Below are 17,495 nucleotides of genomic sequence, written 5' to 3'. Positions count from 1 at the left end.
TTCTGGTGCCCTTCATCAAGGGCAGTGAGTGACCAAATTACCCTAAATAACAGTGGTGGGTGTAAGCTCACAGACACAATGGAAACTAAGTAAAACTCATGATTTTTAATCTCCTAGGCTTTCATAAGTGTCCTATAAGATGTCCTCATTGCTTCATCTCAAGTCTTCCTCCAAACTTGATCTAATCAAACTCCTCCATATACCAAGGTGGAGAGGATGTTGGGGAGTGCTCTCAATGACGGCTAGCATCTAATTGTGCCAGTCACTGACCCAACCTACTCAACAAGGTGTTGGGAGGCATCGGGTCCTACAGAGCATTCGGGAATCCTTCTGGATCCATAAGTCTCCACAGGAGAACTAAAATCTGCTTGGAGCCCAACTGTGGTGGTGGTGGTTAACAAAGCCAGGTCTTCAGAGGGGGGGGGGGATTTTTTGTTTCCTGTATTAATCAATTGAATATTTTTATATAAATATATAACATTACAATCAGTGTCTCAGATTCTCTACATTATCAGCTTCCATTTTTAAAAGTATTTATCGAGCCCTGTTCATTGTGGACATATTGTGGACATATAAAGACATGATCCCCCCCCCCCCAAATTGGAAAAGTCTTGGCCTGGGAAAGGGTAAATAACACTGTTGAGGGACTGGGTGAGGGAAACTCTGGGGAAATCTAATATGAAGCAAATACAGCAACAATGGAGAAACAACATAAGCCTGTCCCTCTGTGGAAAACATCAAGGAATGGCAGCTGAGAAAGTATGCTTGTGGATTCCATCAACTGGATTTTTACAAGAGGTAGTTCCCTTTAAAAAGTAAAAATATTTTCTGAGATCTTTAAATGAAATTTTAATCCAAAAGTCACTAAGCAAATCAGCAGATGTCCCAATATAATATCTCTTGTTGCACATAAAAGGTAAGCATTTACATACTTTGGGGAATCTTGGTGTGAAAGGCAGTTCCTTTAGTGAATTGTCAGTTGTGGACAACATTTTCTGTGGTTGTTGCTTAAATGAGCTGAACAAAATTGCCAATTTCTTGCTACATCCTCTGCTTACTATAACAACATGATCTGAAGCCCTTTTCTTAAATGCTTATGCATAGCAGAAAATCATGTGGCCATGATTCTAAGATTTTAAGAAATTTTCATCAAAATGTACTCCAAATTCTGAACACATCCAGATGTAACATTTTCCTGCCACTGAATGTCATCAAGTAGGGCCCAGGTATTTTGGAACCCACTATTTTTTAAAATAATTAAAATGCCTTAGGATGTAGCTCTTGGGCACTGAAGCTGACTTGTCAACAATTTACAGGGGACTTGTCAACAATTTACAATTATTTGCATGTACACATAGGTATTTGCCACTGAGGTTACTGTATTGCACCCTGAATGTACCAATAAAACAAACAAATGGTTTGTTTTCTATTGCTGACCTAAGAAAATCTCTGCTGGAGCAGTCTACAGGCCCATCTTTTGTCCAGCATTTACTTACTTATTTCATTTCTACCTAAATATCTCCTCCAGTGGAGATCCTTCTCTTCTCCACCAAGGTCACTCTGTTTTGCTCTTTTCTCCTGGAAATATTATGTTTACTGTTGTGGTACAAAGAATATCATTTTAGGCCCTGTCTTGGATAACCCATGCAAGCCTGATCTCATCAGATCTTGGGAACTAAGCAGTGTTGGTCCTTGCCAAAATTTGGAAGGGAAAGCCCAAAGGGACACAATATTATGGTGGACACCTGAAAGAGAAGGGAAACCTAATAGAAACCTCTGTTTACACAGGCTCAAATTCCAACCTTCTCCCAACTGGTGAGACAGGAGCATAATTGTTGCAATCAGACCTGATCTGTGAGTCACTTGCTAAACTTTACACCAAGCCTTTGAGAGTTAATTATAATTCCCCAAATTTGAAGACAATTCATGAAAGAAGACATTCCAACAATTAACTTCTGAATTTTAGCCAAAATTTTAAACATTTTTTTCAGAGTTAGAAGATCTGAATTTTAAACAGAATTAGTAGATCTTCTCTTCCTCCATAAGGCATCAACGTTTTGCATCAGTGAGAATTTGCCCTGTTGCCGTGCAAGAGCAGACCTGGCTTTTACTTCCTGTGCATAATTGGTCTCAGTCATGTACTTGGGTTTATATTTCATGAATTAATCAGTACTGGCATTTGACAGGACAGTTAAGTTTATAAATTGGAACATGACTAATATTTAGCATATAGGTATATGCCAACTGTTGTTAGCAAAGATTTACCATTTTCACCACTATGTTTCACAGCAGATCTTGTGGTTTGTATGACAACTCTTCCATTCCTTTTCATTTCTGTTTTAAAGCAATGCCTTCTGTTGTTTGTGCTGTTAAATGTCTCGGATTTAAATACTTAAAACTTTCCGCATACCTTTCCCTAAAACCAAGAATGACTCAGCCACCTCTGCATCAAAGCATCCTTCTGTCACAAGCAATGGCAAAGCTGAAGCTGCTGAGATTACTTTCTGCTAATGGGGAGAGGGGGAATATGATTCTCTGCCAACCCAGAGTTTGAGACTGGGCGTAAGCGCTCTATGAAAGACTAGAAAGGATTTTTCCCCAGGACAAATATTACTGTGTTTTTATTTGTTTGTATTCCCTGCAGAGTATGGCTTAGTCTACTTGAAGGAGTCATTTCGAACTATTGCTCCTCTGGCAAGGCACTTGCTTATCTTGGCACATTGCAGCCTGGTTTGTACATGTAGCCCACAGGAATGGCTTGCCTTTTCTTCTCTTTCATTTTTTATGATTTATAAATGACTTATAAACACACTACACTCAGACAGACTATGCCCCCATCCCACTGATGGATTGATTAAAGTCAGATTTGATAGGGTGGAGGGCAGTGTCTGACAAGATTCAAAATTTAGAAAGAAAAACTTGAACCACTTGAGACATCAACAGGAAATAAAACATTTTTATTGAATATCTGTGTAGCATGTATGTTTTATCTTAACAACACTTGGAAAACTCTACTGTGGGATTCACTACACAAAAGTGAAACAAAATATAAATCACCTCATCAAAACTTAATTTAAAATACAGCTAAATTGTCAGCTCGCGGGCCACGAGCAATATGGCAGGATAGAATACCCCAAATGTTTCTACAAGTTACAGAGAAAACCCACACATAGAAACACTCAAGCAGGCAGTAAATATACACCAAGGCAACTAGGATCTTTCTACAGCATCAGATTCTAATACTTTACACAGCTTTGTCAGAAAGGTACATGTGGCTTCTTTGAGGATGAAAATGTCATCTCGGTCAAATAGCAGGTCTGCTCTCTGCTGAGAACTATAGTACATTAGCAACCAATTCTGTGGTGACATTCAGTCTGGCAGTGTAGAAAGAGAATGCATTAAGAATACCTTAACACAATGAATCAGTTCTGGCAGTTTGAGCCTGTAAATTTCAACATTTTTTTAAAAAACCCTGCTATGATGAGCAACATAAAGGAAGTTACAGTGGAGCAAAAGCTCTCTCTTATTTCCAGCACAATTCTATGCCAACTTACTCCATTTCATTTCACTGTGTCCAGACTGGAGAAATGCGGCATAGGATTACACTGTCAGCTTTTCTCTTTGGTGGGATCTGATCCTTTAGAATTTAAGATTACAAAAGTGTTCCTGTTTTCCTATGTACATCTCAGCTTATCTGACTCAACTGTGCCTTTGCTGTTTCATATAGAAAAAGAAAATCTAGAGACTCTCAGAGTGATAGATGTTGCTGTCCCTGTTTTCTGGGAAGCTAAGTAGGATTGTGCTGTCACATACCCCATTTGTGGCTTCTTGCTAAATTCTCCCCTTCCTAATGGCATGTTTTGGTTGCACAAAGGTGGGGGCAGGGGGATTTTATCATTCAAAGGGTGTTGATACCGTATTTTTAAAATGCATCAAAAAGTTATGGTCTACAAAAAACCCCACACTTTCTAACCAAGGGTACTTTTTAAAGACACTTTCTCATATATTATATGAGGTGCTGACTGCTGAGTGATACCAAAAAAGAGAGGGGAGGGGAGATATATATATATAAGTACATCACAAATATTTAAATGTATTCACAATATGGTAAATAAACAAACAAATAAGTATGTGGGAGTAGTCTCTAAAGAAGAGACCATAATTTAAAAGTAATGCCCACAACACGGCACAATGAAATGGTGTCATTGGGGACAACGGACTGTAGGACAGTCATCTACCATCGAAAATGGAGTGGGGGGGGGAGGGAATATGTTGAATATTGCACAGTGTCGACAAATGCTGTGTGGTCAATCCATTCTGTATGATGCCCTTGTCCTATGCATAGCTCTTCAGTTCTGAATTGGTCCATAGTTATTAGAACTGTTTGTGCTATGCACTCCTTCGGCAGTGCAGTAGAAGGGAATGGCAGTTTTTTGTTTTATTTTACAATATCACTACGGAATAAATTGATTGCTATCCACTGAGAGAACTACAGTTTCTAAGCACACACGGCAGTCACAGTGATACACAGAGCAGTCTTTTAAGACGCTTATGGAATGACTAATAGCTTCATAATAGTGCCATTGACTACGGAGTAACATTGAAAACATTTAAAAACTCCTCCTGAAACGAGCATCTAGTGTACATAAGAGGTTGCTTCAGTTTGCTAGAACTTGTTCTTTGTTTTGTTTCACTTTTTTTAAAGGACAAATTAAAACTTATTAAGTATAAATAGTATACAAAAGGTCACTAGCTGTTATCTTTTGGCTTGCTTTGAAGTGCATTCAGAAATATGGCTAAATTTTTGTAATCTTTTGATGGGAGTTTACAATACTGTCTTGTCACCATGAAACTACTTTTGTATAATAAACACACACGGCTGTGGATTTGATTTAAAAAATATTCTGCATTCCTTCTCATCTGGCTTAGTATAATAAAATATTTTGTTACAAAGTCTAATGTGCAAACTCATTAGAATTAGAGAATGTGGAATCACAAATGGGATTCACAGTATGCAAATTTTGTATAAAGGTGATAACGGAGAGCTCCTGGGTTTTAGATATGCGATTGCCATGGGTAGGTCACCACCGTGATTAACAGCCCCCGCCCCCCAATTTACATGTTCCATGTGAAATCAGTCATGCTCCTTTTCCCTGCAAGAAATTGAACCCCTCAACCACTAAGTGTAAAGCCATGCTTTCTATTTGTATATAAATATATATATACAGGGAAAGAAAAGGTGTACTGGCTTTTGGCTACGCTTCCTTGAGATCAGCCATGGAGCTGCTCAGATCATGCTAAGTTGCCCACAAGTATAGTCTATCAATGGGATTTGCCCCTTCAAGGAGCACTGCGTGAGCATATCTTGATATTTGAATGGTTCTTTTGAACGCTCAGATTTAAGTTGTCCTTTAAGATGTCAGTGTAACACTACTAGTGCCTTACAAGTTGGAATTTTTGCTGGAATGCAGACGATACGATAATTACCCTATAATATATTATCAGCTCTCCTATATCTCAGTCAATTTACATAATTTAAAATAGAACATCTTATTAAAAACATCTAGATATACACAGATTAGGAAACGCTTACAACATACAAATAAACAGACTAGAAATAAATTTCTTTTCAGCATACTGGTATGTACAACTGTGTGATACAATAAATAATTTCTGTCATGCTCTATCTACACATATTGCTTAAAAGAAGAGTAGATCTGAGGGCAGTGGTGAGATGGAGGGCCATATAGGGCTTTCTACATTTAAAACTGTGCAAATTAAAACAAGATTTGAAGTACCACTGATCTGTATTAGGGATGCATGGCTGGAAATAAAAAGACCCATATTACTGAGGTATTTACAGATACTGGCTAAAGAGCACTATATGGGCAAATGCAGAAAGGCTTCTTCTCTCATTTCCTTTTCCTTCTACTTCTTGACTGCAAGCATAGCGTCTACCTCTTCCTCTTGCTGTAGGGTGTGCCACTGTGCAATGGGTCGCCTTGGGTTGGCCAACATGTCTGACCAATGTCGCAGCTCTGCACCCGTGCTGTTGTAGCCCACAAACACTTTGCCAATGGCATCGTTCTTCCCAATCTTGTCATAGTCCAAAACAGTCACAACAACTTGCACTTTCTAAAACAGATGAGAAAAAGAGCAAATCAAGAGTCAAAACAAGTGACAAAATTCATCACCAGTCCCAGAGGTTGCCATGATGACCACTGGAGATGTAGCAGTTCAGCTGAAATTCTGGGCCCCCTGCTGAAAACATCATTCAAACTATCACTAGACTGTTAAATCTATGTTTACATCATTTCTTTCACTAGAGGAGAGGCTGTAGCAGGAGTGTAGACTAATCAGGAGTGTAAATGAATCTATGATCTTAATGTTTATGCTGATTAATGATTATATTGTATTATTTTTAATTATTATGTATGTCATGCCCTGAGTCTTTGGGGATAAAATTATGAATAAAATTGTTGTTATTGTTGTTGTTGTTAAATATATTTTTCTAAAACTGGAGAATTGGGTCCTGCATTTACATTTTAAAAACTCCTGTCTATACCGATCCATGGGACTTCTTTCTTCATGGAGTGTCTTGCCTTTTGTAAAGGATACACATCTGGGGGCAGAATGCTTCACTGGGTGTACTTCTCGCTCTATAGCCTGATCTGACTATGCAAGCATAGTCTTATGGTAAGGTGAGTGAAAAAAGTCCCAGCTCCCATCATTTTTCAGCTTGGCAATTATACAAGATAGCATTATACACAAAGAACAAAAAATGGGCTGCAAGTTACCATGGCACCCATGATGACCGTGTCCCCAAAAGCCAATGAGGAATCACTGTGAAAGGGAAATTTTAGGGAAAAAATGGAGGAATCTATGCAGAAAATTCCAACATGTGGAAGGTCTGTGGCAATGCACATGCCTCTGCATTTGTAACAGTGATGAAAGCTATGTGGAGAATATTCAGGGTGTGAAAGCACCCTGCCACTCTAAATTCTTAGTAAACTATGTACTCAAAAAATATTTAGTGGCACATTTCAGCTGTTAGAAAGAAGCAGATACTTCTGTAGCAGTTCTAAAGACCTTTGCTGCTCTTTAATATGTATATGAAACTGCTGGGAGAGGTCATCAGGAATTTTGGAATAAGGTGCCACCAGTTTGCTGATGACATCAAACTCTATTGCCATTTCTTCCAAGTCATGTGAGGTATTGGACTTGCTTGCTGGATGAGGATCAATAAATTAAGGCAGAATTCATATAAGATGAAGGTACTGTGTATCAAGGCGTCCTGAGTCCAGGAAGTTAAGGGGCACCTGGTTCTGGGTGGGGCTGTTGAGTCCCAGAATGAATGGATGTCTGGGTGTTTTCCTGGATTCACCACTGTCATTTGAGACTCGTGGTGCTGGTAGCCATACGCACCTACCTCAATTTCCGACTGGTTTGGCCTTAATTGGGATAACTTGGCCACAGTGACCCATGCTCTGATAACCTCCAGATTGTAATGCACTCTATATGGGGCTCCCCTTGAAGATGGTTTGCATTAGTGTAATGCACTCTATTCGTGTAATGTGTAATGCACTCTATTAGTGTAATGCGCACTATATGGGGCTCCCCTTGAAGATGGTCTGCAAGCTGGAACTGGTGCAGAATGCAGCAGCTCAAATGGTTACAGGAGTCTCTGGCCAGGCACACATCATGCCAGCCTTGAAAGGTCTACTGGCTCCCTATTAACTACCGAGCCCAATTCAAGGCAGTGGAAGCAGTGACAGTCTGGCTCAAGCAGAGCCACCTGAAACCTACTCCTGTGTTTTCCACCTGTATCAAGCATGGCTACTACTGCCTTACCTGGATCTGGATCACTTAGCCACAGTGATCCATGCGACAGCCACTTCCAGACTAGACTCCTGTAGCTTGGTTTTTGCTGGCCTGCCCTGATCCTTGACCCGGAAGCTGCAGCTGTGAGGCTTCTCACTAGAACACTATGGAGCAGGGGTAGTCAAACTGCGGCCCTCCAGATGTCCATGGACCACAATTCCCATGACTACCCCTGCTATGGAGAGTCCACATTCAATCTGTGCTGCAGCAGCTGCATTGGTTACTAGTCATGTTCTGGATCAAGTTTAAGGTTCTGGTTCTGACCTTTAAGGCCACTAGCAGTCTGGGCACAGCATATCTGAGGGACCATCTATCCGCCTATGCTACCTAGAAGAGCCTTGTGCTCTGTGAATTCAAACACGTTGGTGACCCCTGGCCCATGAGAAGGCCGCTTGGCCTTGACCAGGGCCAGGGCCTTTTCGGTCCTGGTGGAATGAGCACCCAGGAGAGCTCAGGGCCCTGTCACAGCTCTTTGCAGTTCTGTAGGACCTGTAAAGTGGAGCAGTTCCATGAGGCATTTGGTTGAGGGCGGGTGGTGGAACACTGATTGGGTCTCTGCTCCTCCACCCACCATAGGTGGGTGTCGACATGAACATTCCTCTGCAATACAGGAGAGGAAAGGGAGGGCGGGGCTCTGTTGGTTTGATTTTTAATTGCTGTCTTGTATTTTTGATGATGTGAACTGTCTTGAGCTGGCTGGCTGAGATTGGCAGTATACCAATGAAATAATAAAATAAATAAAAAAAAATAAAATCAATGATAATACATAAAGTCCTAAATTATTTGGGCCCTGGTTATTTGAAGGAGTGCCTTCTCCAATATAGACCTACCTGAGCACTGAGCGATCAAGAAGAGAGTCCTGTAGTTCTGCCTATCTCAGAGGGACAAGGGGCCATGGCATGTGGTGGCCCTCAGACTTCGGAACAGCTTCCCCCTGGTGAGTTGCCAGGACCTACATTATATGTTTTTCTATGCCAGGTGAAAACACACCTCTTTACCCAGGCCTTTGATCTTTAGTTTAATTTGTGTGCTGCCCTGTCAGGGACGTCAGGAGAGAGGGTTATGCTTTAAATGTTTTAAATGTATTTTAGATTATTCTGTATTGTTGTGATCTGCTCTGGAAACTTTGGGTGAAGGTGCAGGATATAAATTCATATATATATATATAATAAAATAAATCATGAGTAGTTAAAAGATTTTGGCCCCTAATATGTATGGTTTTGCTGTAAAAAGATATTCCTTTTGCTATCTTATGTGTTCTCTTAATTAGACATATGATAAATGTGGGTAGAATTAGATGTCTAGCCTTCAAAACTCTCATATATTAGGATGAATATGTCGCTGTTCATTTGACATTCCCCATGTTATTAAAATAATCATGGTTTGGGATGATTAACCAACAAGGGGGAAAATGTCTACTAAGGAGGGCAGGATGCTGTTTCTGTTGGCTGCAGAGGAGAGGACACCCAGTAATGGGTTTAAACTACAAGTACAATGATATAGGGTAGATATCAGGAAAAAAATTTTCACAGTCAGAGTAGTTCAGCAGTGGAATAGGCTGCCTAAGGAGGTGGTGAGCTCCCCCTCACTGGCAGCCTTCAAGCAAAGGTTGGATACACACTTTTCTTGGATGCTTTAAGATGCTTAGGGCTGATCCTGCATTGACTAGATGGCCTGTATGGCCCCTTCCAACTCTATGATTCTAATGTGAGTCAAATGTGAGTCAAAGAACATTATAATGCACAGTCTGATTTCCTTGTTTGCCACTGCCTGTATGCAATCAAGTGGCATGTCCTGATGAAGCAGCCAGTCTCCCGAGTGGAAGCCGTCACAACTCTAATCAAGGCTTTGATTCTCAGGGATCCCCTCACACCAGGCCTCATGTTTGCAGGACAATAACCTGAAATTCCACTTCACTCAAGAAAGCCCCCTACAATGCCAACACACCTGGTAATGTAATCAAGTCATTTATCAAGAGTAGAATCTCATCTCCTGCCTTATTAGCATCCCCATTAGTGTAACATCATTACCTTGAATTTCAATTTCTGTCACTGTCAGTTTCAGTTTCCTAGTATTGTATTTAAGCCGCTCATCTGAAATGTCATTTCAAAAGGGAAGTGCACTCTGATATAGCGGATCCAAATATATATCTGAAAAACCTGATCGGTGTGACGAAGACCTAAGGCTCTTGGTCTCTTGGGCACTTAAATTGCATTTAAGCTGTATTTTGGAATTTCAGTTTTTGGGGACCTGTGTCTGTGGCTTCACATGTTTATTTTAAAAGCTAGTTTCCTCTGTCCCCCTCCTCCCTTTCAGATTTCCTGGGAGGGGTCTGGTGGGGACAGTTTTGCTTGCTTGGTTTACATTCTGGTTCTTTTACACAGTATTTTTCTTTGGCTTTATTGTCAGCTGTTTTTGTGAGCAGGTTTGTGCTCTGTTCTGTTGCTTTTGTGTTGGTGGGGAAACTTGGGGTCTGTATTATTTTCTGCATTTTTAGAAGTTTGGTGGATGAAAGTTTCAGCTCTTTTGGAAAAAATTATCTTTTCTAGTTGAGCTGGTTTAATTACTGTGTTGTTGTTTTTCTTGGGTAACTGGTTTTGTAGTGGTCCTGTTGGTTTGAGCAATGTAATTGTTGTAAAACAATTTCTTGCATGGTTTTAATTAGAGCTGGCTTTTAATAAGAGTCTGTTAGGAATTGTAAAAAGCGCAAAATAAATCTCAGCATAGGGCTAGTTCCTCCCTAATTAGGCCAGTGCTAGATAATTAAGAAGAGGGCAGGTTGTTTTTCAAACAACAATTGTAGCATAGACTAACTGAAATCACTATTAGTGTCTGCTCAGGGCTTCAAAACAATTGAAGCCAGGCAGTTATAGAAAAAATAGTTTTAGGCTGTCCTTTCAGTGTTCCACAGGAGCTAATACCTGAGGAACTAGAGGACAGACTGGGTGCCCCTTCTCAGGTTCCTCCAGAATCCAGCAGGCAAGTGGTGTCTCAAGAGGAAGAAACAGAGGACTACTCCAAGGTGCTATCATCTCAACCCCTTCTCCCTCAGACACCTGCTTCTGTCCTCTTAGACAAAGAGTGTCTGCCCTGAGCTTTTCACAGGAGGCAGCTCCAGTGGGGCCAGCAGCTGTCAGTCAGTTTGGATGCCTCTATAACCCCCACAATCTGGAAGCACTTCCAAAGGATGGAGGATTCCCATTTTGTGCAGTTCCAGCTATGTAGGGCCCCAGTCAGTGGAGGGGAAGCCTGGGTTGTCCCTCAACAACTGGCTTCAGTATTCAACTGAATAAGGTGTAGTAACCTGCCGCAAGATGGCTTCCATTTAGTAGTGGGTAAGAAATCTGATAATAAATAAATAATAAATAAAAATAAACATAAATAAGTAGCACCTCCCTGTGCTTTGGCACGGGAGAGAGAGGCTGGTGTGGTGGTTGTGTGGTTGCCAGCCAGCCAGCCAGGTTCTGTGATCACATCTGGTGCTCTGTCCTCCTGGTCTCCTGTAGGGAAGGGATGCCAAGAATCTCAGACTGAGATGTTTACTGAGGTTAGTACTAGGGTGCAAAGGGGAAAGCAGCAGGCAGGAAAAAAGGTCATTCACTTTAGATGGTCAGTCCTTTTCCACAGTAGAAGATGGCAACTTATGCAGGCTGCTCCAGGATGCCCCTTGACCTGTGCCTCCAGAGATAATGAGGCATCAATGGTCACCCCCAAATTCCTGGCCTGTGATGCGATCGTACATTGAGTCCCTGCCAGAGTGGGTAAACATACTTCCTAACCCACCCCTTACCCCCCAGCCACAGGACCTCTGTCTTGGAGGGGTTGAGTTTCAGATGACTCTGCTCAAACCATTCAGCCATGGCTTCCAAACATCTGGCAAATAGTTCCAGGGGAGAGTTCAAGCAGCCGTCCATGAGTAGACAGAGTTGGGTGTCATCAGTGTACTGATGACAGCCCAGCCCAAAACTCTGCACTAGTTGGGCCATAGGGAGCATAAAGATATTGAACAGTGTGGGGGAGAGAACCAAGCCCTGAGGGACTCCACAAGGGAATCTGTAAGAGCATGATAACTCATCCCCCATAGTCACCCTCTGGATCCGGTTATGGAGAAAGGAGTGCATCCAGCTAAGAGCTGTGCCCCGTATCCCCATCCCGGTGAGGTGGTGCGCTAATAGTTCATGGTCGACCATGTCAAATGCGGCTGACAAATCTAACAGAACAAGCAAGGCTGACCTGCCTTGATCCAACTTGCAACAGAGGTCATCCATCAGGGCAACCAATGCCGTCTCCACCCTGTGGCCAGGACGAAAGCCAGACTGATATGGATTGAGGGCTGAAGTTTCCTCCAGGAATACCAGGAGCTGGTTTGCCATGGCCCTTACAAACATGTTACCCAGGAACACTAAATGTGAAACTGGTCATTAGCTGGCCAGGTCCCACAAGTCCAGTGATGGTTTCTTAAAGAGAGAGTATAGCATCGCCTCCTTGAACAGCTCAGGGAACTTCCTGGTCAACAGGGAGCAGTTGATAATGTCCCTGAGCTGATCTCCTATCTGCTGGCCACCTCCTTTGAGGAGCCAAGACGGACAGGGATCAAGATTTTCTTTTCTCAGATATATTTATTTTACACATAATAAATGCATGAGGTATATGCATGGTTTGATACCAGAGCTATACATATTACTTTTCTGTCCGTAAGTAATAATCAACAATATTAATATGAAAAATTAATATGAAAAAGGGTAAAATAGCAGGACTATTTTCCTTTTGATTGCAGAGCCATGGTCAATAAATCTGTTTTCCTATCAGCATGTTTCCCATTCAAAATACAATTTTGTAAAATATAAAATGACCCTTATCTATTTTTGGTTGATCAATCAACAATTCCTAAGTAGTGCATATTTTATTGTTTCCTTGTTGAAGTAGTCATGCTCATTTGATGTAGGGCAGGATGGGCGTGTAAGTGCTAATGCTAATGAAGGCATTTGATAATTAGCAAAGTTCCTGTTAAATATGTATGAGCACTCAGGAAAGGAGTTCCAAGGTGAGGCAGGAAGGCAATGTTTGATGTTACCTGGATTTGCTCAAATGGTACTTCAAAGCTGAAAGACTCATTGTAATAGGGATTCAGAGTATTCTTCTTAATTGTTGTCTTCTTCTTCTTCAGCCGTTTGCCATTCTGCATCAGATGAATTTTCACATAGGGATCTGAGCAATGACAAGAAAGACAAAAAGGTGGTCAGGAAATGGCATTGTGGTTAAGGCAGTGAGTACTCTAATGAGGATAATCTTTGAGCCAAAAGAGGAAGGGGAGAAACAATATTTTGCATTGTTAATGAAGTCCATAGTTACAAAAGATAAAAACTGGATAAAGTTGCAAAGGAATGGTTCAAATAATGAAGCTTTGCCAAACGATGACACATTTTAAAATTAATATTATGCAAATAGCCTGAAGAGGACTTGTTGTTAATTTGTCTCTGCACTGAAATGCTTGCCTGTGTATAGATCTCTGAAGTCTCGCCGCTTGACAGGAAAGCTACTGGGTCACAAACTGCCTGCCTTGATTACTGAGTATGAATAATGTGCTTTTTGCTATTCAGGTTTGTTTTTCCTTTTTCTCTCACAAAACTTCAAGAAACAATATTCTCAGTGGGTTACGCTCTTCCTCTTCCGTGTTTCTTCTAGAGACAGGTTCAAAGGCAGCAGTGCCTACTGCACATACCCGAGAATGCTAATGACAAAAATTAATATATCTTCTGCATCCTTTATTCATGCTATAAGATACCCTGAGTAGTACAAAAGAACTGCCCTGTTTGTCACATAATTAAGTGATGGTCACTAGTTAAGTCTTGGTCCAGACAAGCAGAACCGTGTGACATGAAGTGGCAAAGAGCCGAGGCGGTAAAAATGACTGCACCATTTCAGACTTCAGCGGAAAGATTATGTTTTTCAGTGTTCTTCTAGGCTAAAAAATCCCTGTTGAACAGAGAACTAGCACAGCATGCAAAATACTAAGTTAAAAGTCAATCCATTCTACCACCACAGAATACTTTAATATCATCATATTGTGTTTGTAGGACCGTTTATGCACTGGAGGTTTCATGCTGGACTGCAGGCTGGAGTTTTAGTCGTGGCAGATTGCCCCACCTCTTCCTGCACCCACATGGGGGAGCATTTGGCCTGGTGCACCTCATCCACCTCCGATTTTTGTTCTTGCATGGAAGCTGGGGCAGTGAAGTTCCCAGTGCATAAACGGTCTAGATGTTGGCTTTTAATAAATATTGAACAAATTCATGGAGAATAGTTCTAAATACAACAGCTAAAATGGCTATCAGTAGAATTTCCAGGTTCAGAGATGGTTTCCTTCTGATTTCCAAAAGGAGGAAGTAACCATAGATAGATGGGCCATTATTGTCATGCCCTGAATTAGCCTAGCTACTGCTGAACCAAATAACCTCTTACTTAATTCAGCAAGGCGATTGCATTATTATTTCCTGATCCCTAAGTTTTCTTTGAATGAAGAATCTTTCTTGACTTTAAAAGAGCCTGTTAAGGGCTTTCTCTGGGATTTGTCTTCAATTATTTAGCATAATTGGCCCTTGTTTTGTATATGACTTTTGCTCTTATAGAATCATAGAGTTGGAAGGGGCCATACAGGCCATCTAGTCCACCCCCAGTACAAAGCAGGATCAGCTGAAAGCATTCTCACTAAGAGGCTTACCACCTCTTTAGGTAACCTATTCCACTGCTGAACTACTCTGATTGAAATCCCCCCCACCCCCGATAACTAGCCGGTACTGTTCTACATGCAATGAGAGTATAGGCAAGTGAAGAATAGGAGTAGTTTTCCATTGCTTGACTCTACATAGCAACCTTGCACTTCCTTGGTAGTCTGTACACTAACCCTGCTTAGCTTCTGATGAGATTAGGCTGGCCTGGGCCATCTAGGTCAGGGCAGATGTTCTGTCCTCTTCTTCTTGTACTACATCTGATATTGTACAACAATATGGCTAATAGGTGTTCAGCCATTCTATTGTCTGCAAGACATTTGATTTTTCTCATAAATGGCACATTTTCCAATAATTTACTACACAGAACACACCTTCTCCACAAGCCTCTTGCTAACGGTATTGGAACCTTGTCCAGAAACTGCAGCCTTAGCATCCGGCCAGCCCAGGAGCAGCTCCTGGAGAAACCTCCAAGCTTTTTGCCTGACCCCCACCCCCACCAGAGAGGTGAGTCACTCAGCAGACACCCTGCCAGCACTTGCCAGCCAGCCCAGCGCAGCCCAGGGCATCCACTCACCCAGCATCACTGCCACCACTGAGGCTGTGATGAGTGACACCTTCCCTGCCTGATCCATGCCGAACTTCATGGGGGCCAGTGTAGGGCAGAATGTTTCAGCAGGCATGAGGCAGGAGCTGGGTCCTAGTGCTGGCCCACTCCCAGCCCCATAGCAACTTTCTTCCCCCTCCCCACACCTCCCCAAAGTGCACTAACTCTAGCCCTGTGGTATCTCCAGCATCCTGGGGAAGGGGCACGGCAGGGGGACAGGGAGGGGGAGACTCAGAAACCTCAACCCAAACCCCGCAGACAGCTCCAGGAGCTGAGCTGCAGAGACAGGCAGCAGCCCCCTTCCACCATGACAACTGGGAAGGGGGGTAGGAAGTAAAAGAACAGCCTCAAGCCTCCAGCATGAGCCCCCTGCCTCACCTGAAGGAGTGGAGCACTTAAAACCAGGTGAGCAGAACTGGTCTCTGTGTAGGGAGCTAGGGAAATGCATTGCCAAGCCTTCCCATCCCAGGTTTCCAGAGTGACCCCATGAGGTGGTTCAAGATAGCAGAAGGTGATGCTTCCCCCCCCCCCCCATGGAAGCAACAAGCATGACAATCTTTTTTGTGGCTCAGCTGCTGTGTTACTGATATCCATATCATTGTATTTACTTCTGCCATAGTCATTCCAGGTGTTTCATTTGTCTTTAATGGGCTGACATATTTGGTGCTGAACTTTCGTAAAACAAAGCATGACACTCAAGAACCTTGCAGTTTTTAAAAGCCTGTATATTAGCCTCCACCTTTAAGATGTTTTTTGTTCAGTAATGCACAATACAATTTGTTGTGATTTTTTTCCAGTTTGTTAGCATCCTCATGCTGAATATTAATCGAAGCAACTGAGGAGGCAACAGCTTTCATTTAGTCCTCTCTGTCACAGAGCAGTGCTGCAAAGCATAGACAGCAGCCTCATCTAAATCCACCAAACAACATCCTCTCTCAGGGACCCAGAGCTTGCAAGGCCAAAGGGTTATTTTGGAGAAAGCTTTTCATGGGAAAATTACTGAAAGGTTTCTCTTTGTGCCCCTTTTTAAAAGCATTTCTGGCACAATGGAACAGTGACACACAGATGCGATGTTCTCCCCATGGTATGCGCAGTTGTAGATAGATTGCCTGATTGTATGACAGGCAATAGATCTGTGTTGCAGTAGTTCACTTTCTGCCAGTGTAGTGACCCAGATCAGGCTTACTTTCATATAATTAACAGCTCCTTTACTTGCCTAGTCTGCTTAAAAGCCTTTGAGGCAAAGACCTCAGTTCCCTCCAACAAGCCCCTAGAAGAAATGCCTTCCCCATTCATGGGGAGCCCAAACTTGCAGCTTTTTGAAATTTAGAGTATCTATAGCTCACTAGAGGGTATAGAAGTACAGACTTGATGGCTTTGTTTCTATCTTTATTCATACAAAACTTTTTCAAATTATATAGGAATAATTAATTTGGGGAGTCCTTGCTCCCTAGAGACAATTTTTTCTTACGGTGAATATGAATGCATTGTGAAGCCTTTATGGTTTATTTGATGTCATTTTAAAAAGAAACAGAAAAAAAAAGAACTCTCTCGACTGCATTCATCTGAGAAGAGGTCTGTAATTTACATAATCATTATCTCATCTCCTTGAAGGCTATTATTGCCTTGTTCGCAAGCTTTGGGGGTAAGACAAGAGGTGGATGTGACATCAATCAATGCTCTAGAAATTATTTCCAGAGTATTAGTTGATACACTGACATTACATCAGGATTTTCAGAAGGACATGATGTTGACAGATTGCATGACATTTCCATATCCATACTGTTCTTCCATTAACCCATAGGCAAGGACAGGTGGGAGGGCCAGAACTGGGCAAATGTCCTTCCTGTCCTGATATTGTCTTGTTGCCCTGTGAACGATTTTGGGAGAAAGGTGGTCTAGAAATGCTCTGAATACCAGTGAGCTGTCTGTCTGTCTGTCTGTCTGTCTGTCTGTCTGTCTGTCTGTCTGTCTATCTATCTATCTATCTATCTATCTATCTATCTATCTATCTATCTATCTATGTAGAGATTTATATACTGCCCCTCTCAGACCAGTCATCTTTGGGCAGTGCACAACCTTTAAATATATAGTCTACAGCATTTAATAAAAAAGACTATTCTATAAAATAAACATTTTAAAACATTTAAACTTCAGTTCTACCTCACAACCAATAGTTGAACAGCAGGCCCCCACGTAAGGGAGAGAAAGGAGAGGGCTGGAATATGAAGAGATCAATCTAGGCTGTAGAATAATAATAATAAGAGTTGGTTTTTATA

The 17,495-nt window shown here is 41.8% G+C and overlaps 1 protein-coding gene across 2 annotated transcripts in view; it reads right to left on the bottom strand.

Annotated features, from left to right (window-relative positions):
* Window positions 1–2,938: 2,938 nt before the first annotated feature.
* SYT1 (synaptotagmin 1) overlaps window positions 2,939–17,495 on the bottom strand; it is a 492,114-nt gene continuing 477,557 nt past the window's right edge. For both annotated transcript variants that reach the window (XM_077338894.1, XM_077338895.1), the window contains exons 10-11: window positions 12,956–13,089; window positions 2,939–6,135 (exon numbers count right to left, since the gene is read on the bottom strand). In XM_077338894.1, the coding sequence (XP_077195009.1) occupies window positions 5,929–6,135; window positions 12,956–13,089 (341 nt within the window). In that variant the 3' untranslated portion in view covers window positions 2,939–5,928. The remainder of the gene's footprint in view (window positions 6,136–12,955; window positions 13,090–17,495) is intronic.

The sequence above is a fragment of the Paroedura picta genome, chromosome 5, assembly GCF_049243985.1.
Source record: "Paroedura picta isolate Pp20150507F chromosome 5, Ppicta_v3.0, whole genome shotgun sequence".
Classification (NCBI taxonomy): domain Eukaryota; kingdom Metazoa; phylum Chordata; class Lepidosauria; order Squamata; family Gekkonidae; genus Paroedura; species Paroedura picta.
This window is presented reverse-complemented; position numbering and strand designations above follow the sequence as displayed.